At 33.6% G+C, this 20,911-nt stretch overlaps 2 protein-coding genes across 2 annotated transcripts in view; one reads left to right on the top strand and one right to left on the bottom strand.

Moving 5' to 3' along the window:
- Positions 1–6,342: 6,342 nt before the first annotated feature.
- LOC114325773 (putative peptidyl-tRNA hydrolase PTRHD1) lies at positions 6,343–7,014 on the bottom strand. The gene has a single exon (XM_028273904.2). The coding sequence runs from the start codon at positions 6,740–6,742 to the stop codon at positions 6,377–6,379; it is 366 nt and encodes a 121-aa protein (XP_028129705.1). The 5' UTR covers positions 6,743–7,014; the 3' UTR covers positions 6,343–6,376.
- A 164-nt stretch (positions 7,015–7,178) lies between these two features.
- The window catches only part of LOC114325772 (T-complex protein 1 subunit beta), a 28,061-nt gene continuing 14,328 nt past the window's right edge, over positions 7,179–20,911 (top strand). Inside the window, exons 1-2 of the mRNA XM_028273903.2 lie at positions 7,179–7,331; positions 7,499–7,808. Of these exons, the coding sequence (XP_028129704.1) occupies positions 7,329–7,331; positions 7,499–7,808 (313 nt within the window). The 5' untranslated portion in view covers positions 7,179–7,328. The remainder of the gene's footprint in view (positions 7,332–7,498; positions 7,809–20,911) is intronic.

Raw genomic sequence — 20,911 nt, 5'->3', positions numbered from 1 at the left:
TTATCTTTTTCGGTGTACGAATATTTAACATTCCGTATATGAATTTGGAACCGAATAACATTCCGTATATGCGTTTGGGACCTCGCCGCCTATTGGTTAAAATATGACCGCGTGCTGCAACGAGCCAATAGAAAACTCCTAGGTTCAAAATACATTATACGGAATGTTTAGATGCCTACCGTAAATGCTACTCCTAAGTATAATTGGAGGATGTCAAATAAGAGGTAGACCCAGAACAAGGTGCAAAAAGAATGTAGGTAATCTAAAAGGACTCAATGTCACAAATTTAAGAATAAAAGCAATGGACAAGAACAGATGGAGCAGAATGGCCAATGGCCTAATAGGCTTGACATGCTAACTATTATTAATTCCATATACTTATTTTTATTTATTAAATAGATGGGATCACCCCATTACAGCATTATAATAACATTAGATTTTTTAATCTAATTTATCTTATAACTACACTCTAAAATACAATATTTAGAAATAATTCTAGAGTTTACTATAAATCATGGTTTTAAATTGATTTAAACTTAAATTAAAAGGATATACATCACAGTGACTACTTAAAAACCTTAAGGCCCTATCAAATGGATTATTGCAGGCATAATTGGTAGCATGAAAGTTTATATGAAAAAGTTCAAAAGATCTTAGTCTATGCTGTGGACTATTGAAGCTTATTTTACTTAAAAGTTCCGGACATTGAATTAAATTATTTAATAATTTATAAATAAATACAGAATCAAACTGAATTCGTCTGTTATAAAGTGTTGTTAGATTTTTAATCTATCTAAAATTACTTTTTTGTCTATATTTGCAACTGGAATTCCCATTGTGTAACCGCAATACCATAGTATAAAGAGAGACAGTAGAATCACTCTCCGAAAAATTGGAAGTAAAATCTTTAGTCGTGCATGGTGACCGCGCAATGTTCTTAGTCGCTTTTGCCCCACTCTCGCATTGCTACTCGCAGTGAAACAGAAACTTATTCTGAACTTTCTCAATGGAATTGATATACTGGCCATAATATACGAGACCAAACTAGCATGCCATATTCTAGTTGAGAACGTACAAGAGAACAATACACAACTATCGTTACATCAATTGGGAACTCACTACAATTTTTTAATGTAAATCCAAGAAGTTTAAGACTTTTCAATGTAATCTGTGAAATATGGTCATTGAAATTAATGTTTTCATTAAAAGTGATGCCCAGGTCTCTAACTTGATTTTTATATCTTATGTTAACATTATAAGATAGTTTGAGTCGTATTGTTTATTCCCCCTAAAAAAACTGGGACAGTTTGGATTTTTGTGCATCATATGTAACCCACAGCTTCTCTTCTTCTTCTTCTTAACTCAGGCGAGACTCGTTAGTCTCTGGCACTTGGTCATAAGACCTTTGTACCAAACCCTGTTCTTCTCCTTAAACTTTAATAAGTCCTGTGGCCTCAACGAAGGCCAACAGTTTTCTTATTGGTAGTTTTAAGATCTCTTCTGGTTCAAACCTCATTTGACCAGTGAAGTTCTGCCTTACATCACCTAGCACACTGCAATAGCACAGTATGTGTATGGCAGTTTCTTCTTCCATTTCGCACTTTCTGCACCATGGTTCATTCACCTTACCTAGTTTGTATAGGTGATTTCTTAAACGACATTGTCCAGTCACCATTTCAGTGACCGTTTTGACCTCTCGTTTATTGAGGTTCATCAAACTGTTCGAGAGTTTTTTATCAATATTCTTGATTATTTTTTTAGTCTGGATTTGCCCTTGAGTGGTTCTCCATTTATTTTGATGATTCTTTATCAGCCATTTCTGAACCTCGTTTTTCATAGCATCTTTAGTGATGCCACAGAAAGGTTCTGGGCCTTCAAAAGTTTTTCTCGAGCCTTGTTTCGCTAACATATCTGCTCGTTCGTTCCCATGCACCCCTTCATGACCCGGCACCCATATTAAAGACACTTTGTTGTCTTTTGCCAGGTTATTGAGGAGATCTTTGCAGTTTCTCACCAGTTTTGATTTGGTGAGAGGGTTCTTTACAGCCAGAATAGCCGATTGGCTATCTGTGTAAATGTTGATTCTCTTAGCTTTAGGGTCCTCATCAATTATTTCATCAATGCAGGCCACCAAAGCAAAAACTTCAGCCTGGAACACCGTTGTCTGTTGACCTAGGCTGTAAGATTTATTATAGTTACATGTTTGCCCAAAGACTCCTGATCCAGTACCATGGGCAGTTTTAGATCCATCAGTGAACCATATTAAGTCTCCATTAATGTTTGGGACTTTTTGTTCTCTAGATGGTATAATTGTGTTAATCTTCTCAGTGAAGATTAGTTCTGGTGTCATCATATCTAAGTTCATCATAAAGATGTATTCCTCAAGTATAGTCCCAGTAATGTTTGTGTGGCTATTCAATACATAATTTGGCCTCCAAGTATTGTTTGCTTTGAGCCTCAGGATGGTCATAAAGGCTACCGCCGAAATATACAATTCCAGCGGAGGGAGATCTGTGATAGCCTCTAATGAAGCCGTTCCTGTACTATTCAAGGCTCCTGTTATATTTAGAAGCGCTTGTCTTTGTAGGGTGGTGAGAGTGGTCACACAAGATTGCAAAGCCGTCTTTCTCCACCAGAATACTGACCCATAAGTAACTGTCAGTCGTATCACTGATGTGTACAACCAACATATCACCTTTGGTTTCAATCCCCAGGTTTTACCTACAACTCGTCTGCAGTTCCAGAAGAGTCGCTTAGCCCTATTGGTTATATTGGTAATATGAGTATTCCAATTAAGTTTCGAATCCAGGGTTACCCCTAGATACTTAACCTCATTGGTTCTTTCCAGTACCTCTCCAAATAATTTCAGCTCACTCAGTCCAGTAAGCTTCCTCTTATTTGTAAAGGCTACCAGTTTAGTTTTAGAAGGGTTCACGGAGAGGTTCTTTTTCAGACACCAGTTCTCTATGTAGTGAAGGGCATATCGCATCTGATACGCAACAGTGCTGGGAAATTTTCCCCTAGTTACTATCACTATATCATCTGCGAAACCCTGGACCCAGATTCCTTGGGCGCTTAGCCCATGAATCAGATCATCGACAACTATGTTCCATAATGACGGTGACAATACACCGCCTTGAGGGCATCCCTTAGTTGCCCTCAGATTTATGGTATCTTCATGCGTATCTGTGGATATTATTCTGCTCTGAAGCATCTGAATAATCCACTTGCATGTTGTGTTGTTGATTTTCTTCCTCACCAGTGCGCTTTGTATAGACTCGATTGAGGTATTATCAAATGCACCTTCTATATCTAAAAATGCAGCAAGGGCGACTTCTTTCTGATGCAGACTCCTTTCGAGTTCCGACACTAGATTGTGCAGGGCGGCTTCACCTGATTTCCCTGCCTGATACGCCCATTGCCGTTGGTGCAGTGGATTTTCATTTAAATTGTTTTTCTTGATGTGTTCGTTCAAGATTTTTTCCATGGTTTTTAACATGAATGAGGTCAGACTTATAGGCCTGTAGGATTTTGCTAAGGTGTAATCTGTTTTTCCTGGTTTGGGAATAAACGCCACCCTTGCCCTTCTCCAAGCTTTGGGAATGTATCCCAGAGCATGGCTAGCTCTAAATATTGTGATCAGGGGACCCATGATTATTTCCAGACCCTCCTGGAGAAGCTTAGGAAATATATACCATCCGGTCCCGCAGTTTTATAAGGTTCAAAAGTTTCAATAGCCCATCTGACCTTGTGAGAACCAAAGATCTCGTCAGAGGTCAGCCAGTCCCTTTTGGTTGGGCTATTGTTTGCTTGATGATTGTTATTAGCAGTCAATTGCGTCGACCCTGGAAAGTGAACACTTAAAAGATGCTCTACAGCCTCCTTCTCTGTGTCCGTATACTTCCCATTGAATTTCATTGACTTGGGTTTGTTAATGTTATCTCTTTTGAGGATTCTGTTAACCCTGGCGCTTTCAGGTACACTTTCAATGTTTTCACAGAATTCTCTCCAGGATCTTTCCTTAGCGGATTGGATTTTCTTATTATAGGTTTTCAGTTTAGCCTTATATGCTTCCCAATCACCTGATTTCTTCGCCCTATTGAAGAGCCGTCTTGTTTCTCTTTTGAGATCAGACAGCTCCTTATTCCACCAAGTTACTTGCCTGGGAGGGTGACTTTCTTTTAACGGGCAGTTTTCCTCATATGAGACGACTATTGCATGCTGCAACCAGTCTACTGCCATCTCAACCTCAACCCACAGCTTAATCTTATGTTTGTGCGTCACAGTGTTGCCATACTGTTTTCTTTATTTCTTTAATAGTTTCAATCAATGTTAAATGTACCTACAAGAATAATAGAATAATTTTATAAGAAGGTTTACTTCGCTGTCATTATACCAGGTAGAATGACAAATGAGGTGTCAAATAAAAACTTATAATCCAAGGATGGTACTAGGTGAGAAATTAGACCTAGGTTGTCTGTCCGTCTGACCGTGAATATAACTCCTCCGCCACTATACCAGGTAGAATTACAAATGAGGTGTCAAATGAAAGTTTATAATCCAAGGATGGTATTAAAGGTGAGAAATTTGACATAGGCTGTCTATCCGCATGTCCGTCCGACTGCTAATTTAACTCTTCCGTCATTATACCAGGTAGAATGACAAATGAGGTGTCAAATGAAAGCTTATAATCCAAGCATAGTAATAAAGGTGAGAAATTTGACCTAGACTGTCTATTCGTCCAGCTGCGAATATAACTCATTCTCAATTATACCAGGCAGAAAGACAAATGAGGTGTTAAATGAAAGCTTATAATCCAAGGATGGTACTAAAGGTTGAGTTGAAATGACGGAGGAGATGAGTTTACAAACAGACAGACAAGATGAACGGATGGACAGACGGACGTGGATAATTCAATGTTTTCACATTTTTTCAAAATTGGTGAAAACAACAACATAATAAACTTTACTTAATTAGTGTTTCAAAACTACTTATGTTTTACACATTACACAATTGACAATATTACAAGGTTTCTAGCAAGTTAAACTTCACAATGATTTAAAGTAAAAACCTATCTATACATAACATATTATTAGAACATACCTAAAATACACAAATGATACATTTCACACACAAATATAATATCACAAAAAACTGTAATGTGATAGTATGAAAAAATAGAGGATACGGCAACAGTGTTACATGTCATGCTCGGATCCGGATCCAATGCCAAAATCTAGACAGACATATTAGGGTGCACTAATATCCAAGCTGTCCAAAAACTGATATAATAGCATTTATTGATATTTAATATAAGATTATTCTGTATACTTCAGTCCCATAACCTGTCAATATCCTTTTGCAATATGTATGTCAGCTATAGATTTTATGCATCTATATAACTTTAAGTCATCTGCAAAAAGTAAAACTAATGATTCAAGATTATCAGAAATATCATTTATAAAGAGATTAAATAGTAATGGTGAACAGTGGGCTCCTTGGGGGGCACCTGATAGTTCCAACCGTTGTTGTCGATCCTTTAAAAAACTTGATATCCATTCTATGGCCTCCTTAGTCAATCCTAAATTGAAGAGTTTTGCAAGCAAAATGACGAAATTGAATCTGTCGAAGGCCTTGGAGAAGTCAGTGAAGACTGAGTCTACTTGTTCTTTCCTCTCCAATGCATCCAACAAATCCATTTCATACACTGCCAAGTTAGTAATAGCGGATTTTCCAGCTGAAATGCATGTTGAACTACAGATAATAATTCTTTACATTGCCAATATAGTTGATTGTATACTATTTTATCAAATAACTTTGGTATTGCTGATTGCTTACTGCCGGTTTCACAAAACGTTAATTTTTTTTACATTATTTTTGTCACCAGCTTTAAAAATAGGTGATACATAGCTTTCCTTCCATCTAGCCGGGAAGGAACATGTAAGCAAAGATAAATTAAACTGTAGATATATTGGTTTGGAAATTGTAAATGAACAACGTTTCAAAAAATAATTTGGAATATTATCTGGTTCCGTTGAAAAAGATTTTCTGAGTTGACATATACATTGTTTGATTTTTTTATCATTAATATATCTCCAGAAATATGCTGGATTATCTTTCAGGTTGTTACCAACAGTTTTGATATAATTAGAGTGACATTTTTGAGTTTTAAAACATAAACATATTATTGCAGCACAAAATTGTGGAATAACTCCTACATACCCAGGATAATTTTTGTACAGGAATGAATTTTATAGTAATGCATTCAGTAACTTATCTGCTTAATTAGCTGTGACCAACAAAATGTTTGGCAAAGCTGTCATTTATATTAAAACAAATAAAAACGAATGTCATATTTATTGTTAAACATTAATAATCACGTTTTGAATAATTTAAACTTTTTGAAATATTTCTGAATTTCCTCCTTGGGATAAGGTTTAACAACTAAACATGTGGGTATATTCTCTGGTTGCTCTATCCACATCTTGTGCTTAACACTATTTTCTTCCAGTTTCTCTTTAAGATTAACTAAACTTTTCTCATCTAGGGCTTCCAAAACAACTTTGTGCATATTATCTAAATCTTTAAGATATTGCTGGGTGTATTCATCTTCGTAAAAGAGATGTGTAACAGCTGTAACGGCATGACAAGCTTGTGCTATCACTGCTCCGACAGGCCATTCTAGGGCTTTGAGGAGATCACCTCGTACTATAACGTACTGTACAATATTCGCAGCACTCATTGAAATTTACTTAAAATTCAATAATTATAACCAAAGAATACATATCTCCCAACTATTAATCTTATTATCATTAAGATTAAATTAAGCACCAAAACATTACAACATAACCTATTCATTCTTACAAATTTCTCACTTCTTTTTCTTTTTTTTTTCTTCCGTCACAGCCACAGCATATAATTTTCTGTCTTGGTTGGTGACTGTGGTGACGTGACAAGGTTTGTTGTTATTTCTCTATGGACGTGACAATAAAGAAAATAAAGAGAGTCCTCTTGTCTAGCGCTTGTTCACAATGGACGTAACCATAAGATGAACGTAAACCGTTATAATTATGTACAAATTACGGTTTACGAAAGTATAACGGTTTACGTTCATCTTACGTCCATTGTGAACAAGCGCTAGTTGACCAGTGATGTTGTGGGATCACTGAAGTTGACAAATGAAATATTTTAACGACTAAGAAGAAGAAAATGACTCATAAACTGAACCTCTCTTCGTGGGGTAGAATTTCAGACTTTTGACAAATTAAAATTTTGAACAATTTATTTTATTAATTTCAATCACATTGCAGTTTTAAAAAGAATTAAAAATGGTAGGTATATATTATTTACACTAAGTTTTATATGAATACATCAATGCTATTACTTTGAACGATAATTTAATAGTAAACAATAGTTGTATTTAATCAGGTGTTGACCGGCTATGCACGTGCTTTTTTCTACAAAAACTTGAGATTTAATAATAAAATGTTTCTTTTAGGTATCCCTAAATCCCGTAAGAATTCTCAAGCAAGAAGCCGAGGAAGAAAGGGCAGAGATTGCCCGACTCAGTAGTTTTGTAGGTGCTATAGCTATAGGAGATTTGGTTAGAAGCACCTTGGGACCAAAAGGAATGGATAAAATTTTAGTATCCAGTGGTAGATCTGCAGGATCAGTTGAAGTTACTAACGACGGAGCAACTATCCTAAAATCGGTGGGTGTTGATAATCCTGCTGCTAAAATTTTGGTGGATATGTCAAAAGTCCAGGATGATGAAGTAGGAGATGGCACCACATCAGTGACAGTATTAGGTAAATAATTAAATTGTTACATTAATAAACTAATAGGGTATGGTTATTTTAAAAATGAATTTCACTTTAGTAACCTTCAGGATTGAGGGCGGGCCATTCACAATCACTGTCAGATTAGTCAGATATACCTGAACAGTTAGATCTGTCAGTTGTACTTGATAGTGAGTGGCAGGTCAGTTGTTATTCCTTCCACACACTATCAGCTACACCTGGCAGATCACACTGTTCAGATGGTGAGTGGTCAGCCTAGTACCATTTCTGTTTGTTATTGAATGTTCACAATCTTAGAATAAAATTCTTTCATTAAACTAATTAAATACATCACAATCATGATGTGTGAGGCCTTTCTGATGATCTGATCTGTTTACTATTGGGACCGTGCAAGTTCGGAAAAGCAATACCTGGTTTCATAGCTCAGCAACTTTTTTCGCGCTTTTAATTATATTGGTCAATCATATTGGTCCTGGTTGCTGGATAATTGGCAAGGCCATAGCCCAAAAAAAGTTAATAATAATATGTAAGCACTACGAGCCTAGTAGGCCCATGGCTTGATGTACTATTCTTTTCCACTCCCTTTTGTCAGTCGCTTTTCTTTCCCAGTTCCTTACGTTAATTCTTCTCATATCTTCTCTAACTCCATTACTCCATCGTGACCTCGGTCTTCCTCTTCGTCTTTTCCCTGCCAATGCACTAGATAGTACCATTCTGGGAATTCTAGATGGAATCATCCTCTGCACATGGCCCAACCATCTAAGTCTTTGCGCCTTAATTACTGCTAGTATGTTAGGATCTTGATAGAGCTCAGTTAGTTCCTTATTTGTTCTTCTTACCCATTGTCCATTTAAGTTTTTCCCACCGAAGATTTTGCGCAGTATTTTCCTCTCCCAAACTAATAACAACTCTTGATGTTTTTTTGTTGTGACCCATGTTTCAGAAGCATATTTATTTATTTATTTATTTATTTATTAACCATACAGACTAAATGTCTCATTACATGGCTAAAAAAATATACATTTACAATTCTATAGTTTTAAATAGATGACTTTCTAAGTTATATAAAAATTATACAAATTATCACATTATCACTTCCAGCATTGTAGAGGCTTGAATATTTTTTACATAGAGGTGTTTAAAATTTGACTTAGTATCAATTTATAAAACTTTGTCCGATTCAAGGACCAATCTACATCAATTAAACTGTTAAAATTGTTTAATAACTTAAGTGCATTGGCAAGGGGAGATCTTGTCGCAACAAGATTGTGAGGTATATTGAACATTAATGAAGATCGTGTCTGACGAGGAGCAATATTGAATGGAATGAGTGAAAGTAAATATGGGCTGTTAATCTTATTGTTAATTATATTGTATATAAACATAATTACCATTAAGTCCCTTCTTTGTCCTAGAGACAATATTTTAAACTCGTTTCTTAAGTGAGCCGACCTAACAGAATTATAATCAGGGCATTTTTTGTGTTTTTTAAAATACAAATACCGAAGAACTTTATTTTGTACCTTTTCTAATTCTTTAAGCGTTGACATATACTCACAAAACCATATTACGCTTGCAAATTCCAATTTAGGTCGCACTAAAGTAAAATAGAGAAATTTTATTGTATTAATATTTGTAAATGCCATTGTCTGTCTTCTAATAAATCCAAACAATTTGTTTGCCGCTGAGATCGACTGATTTATATGTTTCCCAAACGAAAAAACTTGATTGTATGTTACTCCCAAGTCTTTTACTTCAGTAACCCTAGCCAATCTCTCACCTCCCATCTCATAATCAAAAATAACTGGTTCCTGTAACCGAGTTATCGTCATAACTTTGCATTTATTAATATTAAACTCTAACTTATTAACTATACTCCATTCGTAAATACTATCAATGTCTCTCTGTAACTTAATACAATCACGTACTGACTGAATAATTTTGTACATTTTTAAATCATCTGCAAATAAAAGACACTCAGTATATTTACAAATAGAAGGAAGGTCGTTAATGAATATAATAAAGAGAAGAGGTCCTAAATTTGAACCCTGAGGAACTCCGGAATTGGCGTAAAACTTTCCTGATACATTACCTTTGTGTCGAACTATAAAACGTCTGTTTTCCAGATAACTTTTGATGAGTTTAATAAAATTATTAGACAAGCCATAAGTACTTAACTTTTTTAGTAACACATCATGATTAACGCGGTCAAAAGCTTTTCTAAAATCCGTGTATATCGTATCAAGTTGCAATTTAGTGCTTAATGTGTCAGCAACCTGATCTGCAAAAATAAATAAATTTGTATTTACTGACTTGTTTAGCACAAAACCGTGCTGTTGAGACATTATGTATTTTTCTATATATGAATATAACTTGTTATGTATAATTTGTTCAAAAAGTTTGGCGGGAGCACACATTATTGCTATAGGTCTGTAGTTTTCAATGTTTTGTAATGTTCCAGATTTATGTATTGGTGTAGTAACTGCAGTTTTCCAAATTGTAGGAAAGACTTTAGAATTAACTATGCTATTAAAAATATGTACCATCGGTTCAATCAACCACTCACTACAACCTTTTAATATATAAGGTGGAATACCGTCAGTACCCGCAGCTTTCTTTGGCTTTAATTTTTTTACAGCTTCTTTAAAATCATTGTAATCTATTGATTCAATTGCGAAAAAATCATTATGCAAGTAAGAACTATTACCAAAATCTAAATTATAAGTCGCTTTATCTGAGTTGTATGTAGATGCAAAAAACTTAGCAAATACTTCAGCTGTATTTTCACCATCAACATTCTGACCTAAGTAAACAAAATTTCCAGCATGAGTACAATTGGATTTTTTGTTTTTAATATAGTTCCAAAAATAATTTATATTATACTACATTCGCTCTCGCGAGATTTTTTTTGACACTGACGTTAGTAATTTCTTTTTTGAAAAATTCAGTTGTCAGAAGTGACTGGAAATTACTACAAAACCAACGCACCTGCTCATATCCAATATTATTAATAGTAAACAGACATAAAAATAACATAAACCTTACGCCAATCAATATTTATTTATTTAAACCATTATAATGTATTGATAGCAAATGAGAAAATTATTTATTGTACAAAATAAAAATATTTTGTAGAAATAAACTTCACAAAATTTTATGAGATTAGTAGACACTCCCACTATTTATAATAATTCTTCTTTTTTAATGAAAGATTAAGTTGATTTGAGTTGATTTTAGCAGTTAATAGTGTGAGGTAGGAATTTTTGTGTTGTACGTTTCCTATTCCGAATGTCTCAAAAAAAATCTCGCGAGAGCGAATGTAGTATACCCTCCACATTTTGTTGCACTTCTTTTAAATATTTATTCTCTTCTATTTTTATTAAGTATTTTAATGCACGTCTGCTTTCCTTGTATTTTTCTAAATAGTAATTTGAGATGTTCTGTAATTTTCTGAATTTATTTTTATTTTTAATTAAATCTTTTATTTCTTGTGTATACCAACTAGGAAATAATTTGGAATTATTGAATATTTTAAATTTTGGTACACAATTCTGTATAATTTTATTCCATATTTCATAAAAAGTTTCTAAAGCTAAGTCTACATTTGTTTCATTTTTTACTGCGTCCCAATTTGTATTTCGGACATTATTAACCAAAAGTTCAAAATTTGCTATTTTATAATTATATTCATTGGACAAATTTACTTCAAATTTTTGCTTATTACTTTTATTGTAGACTATATTAAAATTAAGAGTAGGGTGATAATGATCTTCCTTCACAAATGGCGTTAAGTCTTGTGTTACTACATATTTTGATGAATGATTTTCAGAGCATATTATCAAGTCAAGTGTTTTACCTTGAAAATTTGTAATGTTATTAAAAAGCTTAAATGAATTAAAATCTAAAAATGATTGCAAAATATTTAATTTAGTATTAGAAACATTGATCTCACTCACGTAACCTTTAATTTCTGGTATATTAAAATCACCAAATATATACGTCTTTTCAATATCAACAATGTTATCTTGAAGGAAATTTACTAGTTGTTCATATATATTATCAGAGCTGTTTGGGGGTACATATAAAGCAAAAATTGTATGTTTTTCATTACCTGCTAATTTAATATGAATCGCTATTGCCTCAAATTTTGTACAATGTTTGAAAATTTGTGCAATTTTATACTCCTTTCTTACTGCCACAAGAACTCCCCCTCCTCTAGTTTTTCCAGTGAATTCTAAATCCCTATCTGCCCGTATTAAATTATACATACTTGTATCAACAATTTCACCATCCCTAACCCCATCTTGAATCCATGTCTCTACTGCAATTATAATATCGAATTCCAAGGTTTGTGAACCCCTATAAAAATCATGTGTTTTTGTATTCAAACCCCTACAATTCTGGTAATAAACATTCAGGTTGTTTGTTATGTCTTATAGCTATTATTGCAGTAAGCCCAGATACTGTAAATAGTATTTTAATACAATGTTATTAAAGTAGAAAATATAGCGCCATCATACATATTATCGCTGGAAAAAGGATAACTCATTTTTGTGAGCAGATACTATAATACAACTGTCAATTACTTAATACGGAAGAACATAGATCTGAAACCTCTAAACCACATACCACACATGAGTACCTCTTGACAGATTTGCGAACATATTGTGAAAAGTAATTTATATTTGATTTTTCTTGCAGCAAAATAGTCAGTAAAGTAATAAAACTGTAACGTTAATATTGACAGATTGTTATACAAAAAGAAAATATAAACATGTAAAAAAGCCCAGCCCAAAAATTTCAGACCTATACACATATAAGCAATGGCTAAATATATTTAAAATATGTAGAAGTAGCTTCAATAATTTATCAGTATAGTACATTTTAAACAAGATTACATTTTTTGGAAAATACGTCTGATGTATTTACGTACTGAAACCAGTTAACTTACATTTATCCATTAAAACCTGTAACCTCTATGTAACAAAAAAAACAAGAACTCATTGATGTATTGATGTACCGAATAAAAACTAGACCTGCTAATTAAATTAAACTATTTTAAGTTGGATTCATTTGAACTTATATTCCTAACAAATAAAACTTCAAATGAAAACTTATCCTCATTAAAATAGTCAAACATGTAAACAAAAGATAAGAATAAGTTTAAAAATTTCATATCAATATAATGTATCTAATGTTTTTCGTACCTAATTAAGAAGCTCATTCTCGTTCTGAATGGTTCTGACACCGTTGCCAGTATTGACATAAATCTTTCCGTTCATTGACCACGCACTTTTAACACCATATTTTTTCTTAGCAGCTAAGAGAAGTTTAAACCGAACTTGAGTAAGGTCTTCATTCAGAAATATTCCCGTATTTATAAGCTTGTTTCTGGATTTATATACTTCATTCCGCTTCAGGTTGGTTACAAATTCAACGATGATACTCCTAGGTTTCTGCTCATCTTCAATCTTGCCCACCCTAAATATTCTATTTACTTCCACTAGTGAACATTTAATTTTCATTTGGTCATTAATTAATGTCAGAACTTTGCTTATCACATTCTCAGACGCTTCTTCTTTTACTCCAACAAATCTCAAACTATTCATTCTTGCTGTCTGATTTAGATTATCCAATGTCTGATTAATTATTATAATTTTCATTGCATTGTTTTTTTCTTTTTTCTTCTAGGCGATTTAGTTTTGTAACTGCATTATTCAGTGTTGCATCTAATGCTTCAAATTTTTGAGTTAATTTGTCAAGTTTATCTTCTATTTTGCTAAGTAAATTTGTCAATACCTTTGTTATAATGGCTTCCATAGCACTTTCATCGGTTACACTACTGCGCACAGATCTGGTACTCATCATAAAACCTATGAGAACTGGCAACACAGGATAGAAAATTCGATTACAGATAATAGAATAGAAAAAAAAATGGATTTAACCAAGAAAAACCTTAGTAATTGTAAGTAATTTCTGTATTGTTACTAATGGTTTATCCGTACTTGATATGCACTGGAGACAAAACATAAAACTTCGAACAATTCCACTTAAAAGTCACAGTATTCTGGAGCTCACTGAATGTGGTGTTCACAGTACGAAAGTCATTACTCTACTCATATGTTACTATCGGCCTTATTACGGTCTTGTAAGTTCTTAGTTTTGCTCTTCGTGATATATTTTTACTTCTTAACAACCCATTAAGAGCAAATATAGTGCGGTTGCCCGACATAATTCTCTTTTGTATTTCTTCTTCACAGTTAGGATCCCTTGTGAAGACAGTTCCTAAGTACTCAAATCTCTCAACTTCTTCGAATTTATACTGTGTTCCCTTCGCTGTTGTCATTGTTATGTATTGCCCCCGAACGAATTGCTTATTTGTCCATTCCATATACTTTGTTTTTGCTTCATTTATATACAATCCTTTGGTTGCTGCCCTCTCCTCGAGTTTCATGACTGTTTCAATAAGTTCTATTTTGCTCCTAGCCAAGATTACCAAATCGTCTGCGAATGCCAAGCACTGATGTTTTTTGTGGTAGATCAGACCTGTTCTATTAATGTTTGCTTCCTGTATAACCTTTTCTAGTAATATGCTAAACATTATAGACGATAATGGATCACCCTGCCGCACTCCTTGTTTGACCTGAAAGCTTTCTGTTATAGTATTGTTTATCTTGACTTTATTCATTGTTCTTTGGAGAGTTAATTTTATAATTCTAATAAGCTTTGGAGAAACGTCCATGTCTTGCAATGCTGTGAATAACTCGCTTCTTTTCACTCGATCGAAAGCCTGTTTAAAGTCAATGAAAAGAACCATGGTGTCTTTATTATATTCGTAACTTGCAGCCTGTATTTCTCATAGTGTGAAGACCTGATCCACAGTACTTCTGCCTTTTCTGAACCCACTTTGATATTCTCCTATGCTTTTATCAACCTTCGTTGTTAATCTGTTTTTAATATGCATAGCCAATATTTTATACGTTATATTTAGCAGCGCTATGCCTCGATAATTCTGACAATCAGCCATATTTCCTTTTTTGTGAATAGGACACAGTATTGCTTCTGTCCATTCCTCAGGTAGTATTTCCTGTTCCCATATATTATTAATTAGTTTATGGATTTTCTCTACTAACTGATTTCCTCCAAATTTAATCATTTCAGCCATTATGCCGTCGCTTCCTGGGCTTTTGTTCATTTTTAATTTATCGATGATATTCTGAATTTCGCTTATAGACGGAGCCTGCTCTTCACCCTGTTGATTTTGTATTTCATTTACTAGATCCTCTGTTTCCTCGTTATTATCATCTGTCTTTTCAGGTCCATTTAGAAGCTCATCAAAGTACTGCTTCCAGCGTTCTAATATCTCTGGTTCACCCATAATCATTTCTCCATTTTTGTCTTTATAATGTACAGTTTTCGGTTGGTGCCCTCGTTTCTCATTTTTTATCCCTTGGTACAGGTTCCTTATTTGATTATTTTTGTAGCTTTCCTCTATATTTTTCAGTTTAGCTTCATAATGTTTCCTTTTTTTTTCTAGTAGTATTTTTTTGGTTCTATTTCTTTGTTTAGTGTAATTTTCCTGCGCTTCTCTTGTTCCTTGAGTTATCATTTTTAATTGTAGCTTGGCCCGTTCTTCCAATGATTGTTCACATTCTTCATCAATCCATTCTTTTTGTTTTTTCTTTGTGTTGTCATTGGTGCTGGAAATATTTGCTGCTTCTTTAATTACATCTTTTAATGTTCCCCACATGCATTCTACATTCCTTTCATCCACTATGCTCTCTAATTTGTTGTTAATAATTTGTCCATACAACGTTTTCTCACATTCTGTCTGTAATCTAATTGGTTTGTTTCTTTCGTATTTTAATCTCTTTTTGTTTCGAAGAGTTGGTACTAATTGTTTCATCCATATTCCGACCAAATAGTGGTCTGAGTCCATATCGGGTCCTCTATATGTTCTCACCTTTGTTATGCAGTGTTCTTCGTTTTTCTCAATTAAAACATGGTCGATCTGGTTGACTGTACGGCCGTCTGGAGATTTCCATGTTCCCTTATAAATGTCCTTTCGTTGGTAGTACGTACTTTTTATTATAAGTCCCTTTTCTTTGGCAAAATCTACCAGGAAATATCCATTTTCGTTAGTCTCTGGATGTAAACTGTGCTTGCCTATAGTGGGCATTATTATTTCTGCTCTGCCTATTTTGGCATTAGCGCCTCCTAGAATGATTTTCATATCATACCTGGGTATAGCCTCATATACTTCATCTAATTTGCTATAAAATTGCTCTTTCAGATCCATTCCTTTTTCCTCCAAGGGTGCATGTATATTAACAAATGTTATTTTTTGGTATTTACCTTTTAATCTGAGAGTGCACATCCTGTCCGAAATTGCTTTAAAGTCTGAAACAAATTCTTTCAATTTTTTACTTATTATAAAACCTGTACCCAGCAGTCTGTTAGTGCCTCCGCTATTGAAAAATATATAGTCGTCTATTTCCTGGCTACCCTGCCCCAATTGTTTTGTCTCTTGTAAAGCTACTAGATCAAACTAACATTTCTTAACTTCATTTATTAAATGCTTCAGCTTTCCTTCCTGATAGGATCCTCTTATATTCCAAGTTGCTGCTTTTACCAGATGCCAAAAAAAGTTATAAGAAGAAAAAGTAAGATTTAGGTTATGTTATTAAAAGGTAAACAATTGTATGTAGTAAATAAAATTAGTTATTAAAATGCAGTACTGCAAGCAAAATACAATTAATTAAATATACTTTTATATAATAATTGCATATCATATCAATATTATGAGCAACATAATTTTTCTTCGTCAATGACAGTAGGTATGAAATATACGTCAATTTGACAATATGAATTATTTAAGAAAGTTGCAAGACTTCTCCGCTATTCACACACAGTCGTTTCTTGTATCCCCTCCAAGTACTTGCACACCGCGAATACCCTGTTTTTAAACTTCTCTTAGCATTACAACCTGGGGTGAGTCTTGGCTGACTGCACAACTTGCTTCCATCTCGAACGGTGGTCCATAATAGTTGGGTGAGTGGGTAGCCCCTTTGTTCTTAAATCTAACTATATTTAGGGTGCTAGGTAAAAAGAGTAATAAGTCAAAAATGGGCAAAATATTATTTGTGCCGAAAAAGGGTATAAAGGACTATATCTGTGGTACTAAGACAAAACCCGTTATGTCAAAAATTATTGATTTTTCGTTTTTACTGTCACTATGTACATTGAGCGATGAAGAATATGATGACAAAACCCAACATGTCTAAACGCATCCATGTAACCAATAGATGATAAAATTAGTTTCCGATATGTCCACTATTACAACAGCACTGCGAACTTTTAAACTCATCTGCTGCAAAATCACGTTTTTTGACATATCGGGATGTGCCTTAGTACCACAGATATCTTTACCTTGGTATCAATAGAACAAGTCAATATGGTAATATAACATAAATAAAATTATTTGGCTGTAGATAAAATTGGTAGTAGATATGCCAATTAATTATCGTTTATTGCTTCTCCTGAAAAGTTGACTAAATTGACTTATACTTCTTTTACTGATCACCCTAGATAGGATCTATCGCATTTGTGGGCATCCTAAGGGTCTTCTTCCTGTGAGGGCTTCCTCCCAGATTAACTTGTCAAGGCGGTTATTAGGGAGTCTATGTACAGGACCAGCCATCTTAAACATTGAGATTTAAATTTCTTGAACTACATTGCTCGCCGTATACATCTGCGTGACCTCAACCTTTGTTCTCATTCATATTGGTATTGGGTTGCTATTGGGCTCGTGATAAGGTCCAAAGATTCTTCTGAGGATTTTTCACTCAAAATATCTACATTTTCTTTCAGTTGCTTTGGTCAGAGTCCACTTCTAACATAACATACATAACAGTCTAATCACTGTTTTATGTATTCTGATCTTTGATGTTAGCATTAGGCTCTTATATTTAATAGTATTGTGGAGGCGATACATACATCTGTTTGCTGTCTGAATTCTCCATTTAATATTTTCAGTGATATCGTTACCTGCAGTGATTGTTGCTCTGAGATATTTTAAACTTTCCAAAACTTATAAGACTAACAACACTAATATGTCACTAAAGAGTTGTAAAAACAACAGTTTTTGCTTACAAATGTAGACTAAAAATCCAAAAATTAAAGGAATAACTTTGAAAACACAAAAAATTACTGATATAACTTAATTAACCCATGAATTTTAAATCTCAATAGTGTCAAAATTTCATAATTTAGTGAAGTAAACTTGCCTGCGGTTGGGCCAATTACAAACAAGCATTGCAACATAGCTCTGGTCATGATGATATCATTAAGTATGTTGCACATGAATTAAGTTATCCTCTAACTTACATTATAAATAATTCCTTTTCATATGGCTACTTTCCACAAGATTTAAAGATAGTAGTGGAAAATTATCGACCCATCAGTCTTCTCTCATCCTTCTCTAAGATTTTTGAAAAAGCTATGTATAATAATAGACTTGAAAATTTCGTCAGGCCAAAAATCTTCTTATACAAACTCAGCATGGTTTCCTTAAGGGCAAATCAACTGATACAGCTATATTTGACTTTGTTACTAAAATACTTGAAAATTTGGAACTAAAAAAACAAAACACTAGGAGCTTTTCTAGATCTGTCAAAAGCTTGTGACAGTTTAGATCATCAAACCAGCAAATTTAGCTGATCAAACTTGACAAGTATGGAATACAAGTCCCAACTTGATGTTGGATAGTCATTTGTCACAGGAAAGGCCTCTAATTTATGCCAAAAATGTTGAAGAGTTGCTCTTAAAAACAGGTGAAAATCTGGAGAGGGCTGAGAGATGGTTTGCTGGAAATAAATTATTGTTAAACTGTGATAAGACTGTCTTCATCTATTTTAGAACCATTCAGTCTCGAGATCAGATCACAAATGTGGTAAATATTCAATCAGACCACAAAGAAACCTCCAACTCTGTCAAATTCCTGGGTATCTACATTGACCAATATCCGCAGTGGGATGTACATAACGAGCGATCCACAATTATTGGGATCAAAGCTAGCGGTGCAAAAAATTACGTATGTCTTGTTGTAATCTGAATTTATATCATTGGTTTATCGTTTGATTTTGATTAACATTATAAAACATAAAAAATCAGTCTAGCCTTTAACACAGAACTTTAATCAAAAATAAAAAGAATTAATAAAATAGGTAACAATAATAAATAAAATCAAACAAGATGCTGTACCTATATGTCCACCACCAACATCTCTACATAACCTAACTTTTCTTGTTAAGTTGACGTACACTGCAAAGTTGACGTACACTGCAAAGTTGACGTAAGCTGGAAAGTATATCTGAATTAAGAATAGACATACACTGTATAGCTATCTCTGTCGTTCAGAGCCACCTATGGTGACAATAATTTTGGATCACACGTTATATTGCAGTTATGCAAAAAACTGAACTCTGCATGCTACTCAATAAGAGTGCTTAAAGAGTACTTACAGCAGGATACTCTTCTTGTTGTTTATTATGCTAACTTTTATTCTCGGCTACGTTACGAATCTTGTTCTGGGGAAATGCGGTGGGAACATCAGAGCTTCTTATCATCCAGAAAAAAGTAGTACGGATTATCCTTGGGATGAAAATCAAGGACTCATTCAGGGGGAAATTTAAACTACTAAATATACTTACTTTTCCAGCATCTACATTTTTATGAATGTTTAAAGTTTCTTTTTAAGAACCCTTCAGTATTCAACCATTACATCCCCAATCATGCCCATCACACAAGAGCTCTAAACCTAACTCTCCCTAGACACAGGCTTACTCTAACAGAATGGAGTCCACTATATATCAAATTCCACAACAAGTTACCATCAGCGATAAAACAAGAGAATCAATTTGGAAGATTTAAAAGATAGTCATTTAAATATCTGGTCATTGTAGAACCATATACAGTAGTGGAATACCTAGAGTATTAGTTGTTTTGTTTTGTAACATATAGTTTTTAATTTTAATTTTAATTATAATAAAATTGTTCTATGTACTTCAGATTTATAGTTTTATACAATCTCTTTTTACTTTTATTTTACTTGACGTTATTTGCTCAAATATGTAAATATTTTATGCAAATAAAAAATGATTCTATTCTATTCATTATAGCACGGTAAACTTGAATTAGTGATGTTATTGTTGAATTAGTCACAATGACAACCTCTCGTGGATTTCGGTGGAACTAGTTTCATGGTGCTACTAATGTCAAATTTTAAAATTTCAAACGTGCGAAAAATATTCATTGTTTATGTTTACATGTTTTAAATTAATTGTTGGATACTATAAAATTATTAACATGGAATCTTCACGTTTCGATAAAAGTTGGCGTCAGTGTTGTATAAAAATGTGTAAAAAATTGCATTTTTTTCCATTTAAAAAAACGTAGCAAATATTGTGGATCGAAGTACACCATGAAACTAGTTCCGCCAAAATCCATGAGAGGTTGTCATTGTGACATAATATCGCGAATTACTCTTCTTAGTTTAAACACGAAGTAAAGTTCATACCAAACCCTTCTTTCAGTGCATCATTAATTTTGACATCATTAAGAATTTTAAGAATGTAGCGAATCATTGCATGCCATTTTAGTTAAAACTGACAGTGGTCAGAATATTTATATTGATATAAATATCAATATTTGCACAAATACTTGCCAGAATATTAATATTTAAAATATTTTAATGAAAGAATAAATAAATATAAAATAAAATTTCACTATATCGACGGCAGAAAGGCAGGACCTCGTAACTGAAAAATTTTCATAAAATGAGTTACTTCGCTTTTCGCTTTATAATAAGTGTAGCGGCACCTATTAACCAGCGGTTAAAGCTGAGAAAATTTCCGAAAAGCTTTAAATTACAGAAAACGGTACTACTAAACATAATAAGATACGCCCTAAATGAAAAATGATTCGTTTTGTTGGTCTCCTGTAAAATCATCATCTTGCCACTTACGAGTTCCTTCCTTTCCGCCGTCGATATGTACAATGTCCAAATATATCAATGACATAAAATATTTATATTTAAGTCATTGAAAAATACT

The sequence above is a fragment of the Diabrotica virgifera genome, chromosome 1, assembly GCF_917563875.1.
Source record: "Diabrotica virgifera virgifera chromosome 1, PGI_DIABVI_V3a".
In the NCBI taxonomy this organism is placed as follows: Eukaryota; Metazoa; Arthropoda; class Insecta; order Coleoptera; family Chrysomelidae; genus Diabrotica; species Diabrotica virgifera.
Note: the sequence above shows the minus strand (reverse complement) of the source record. Positions and strands in the feature narration are given on the sequence as shown.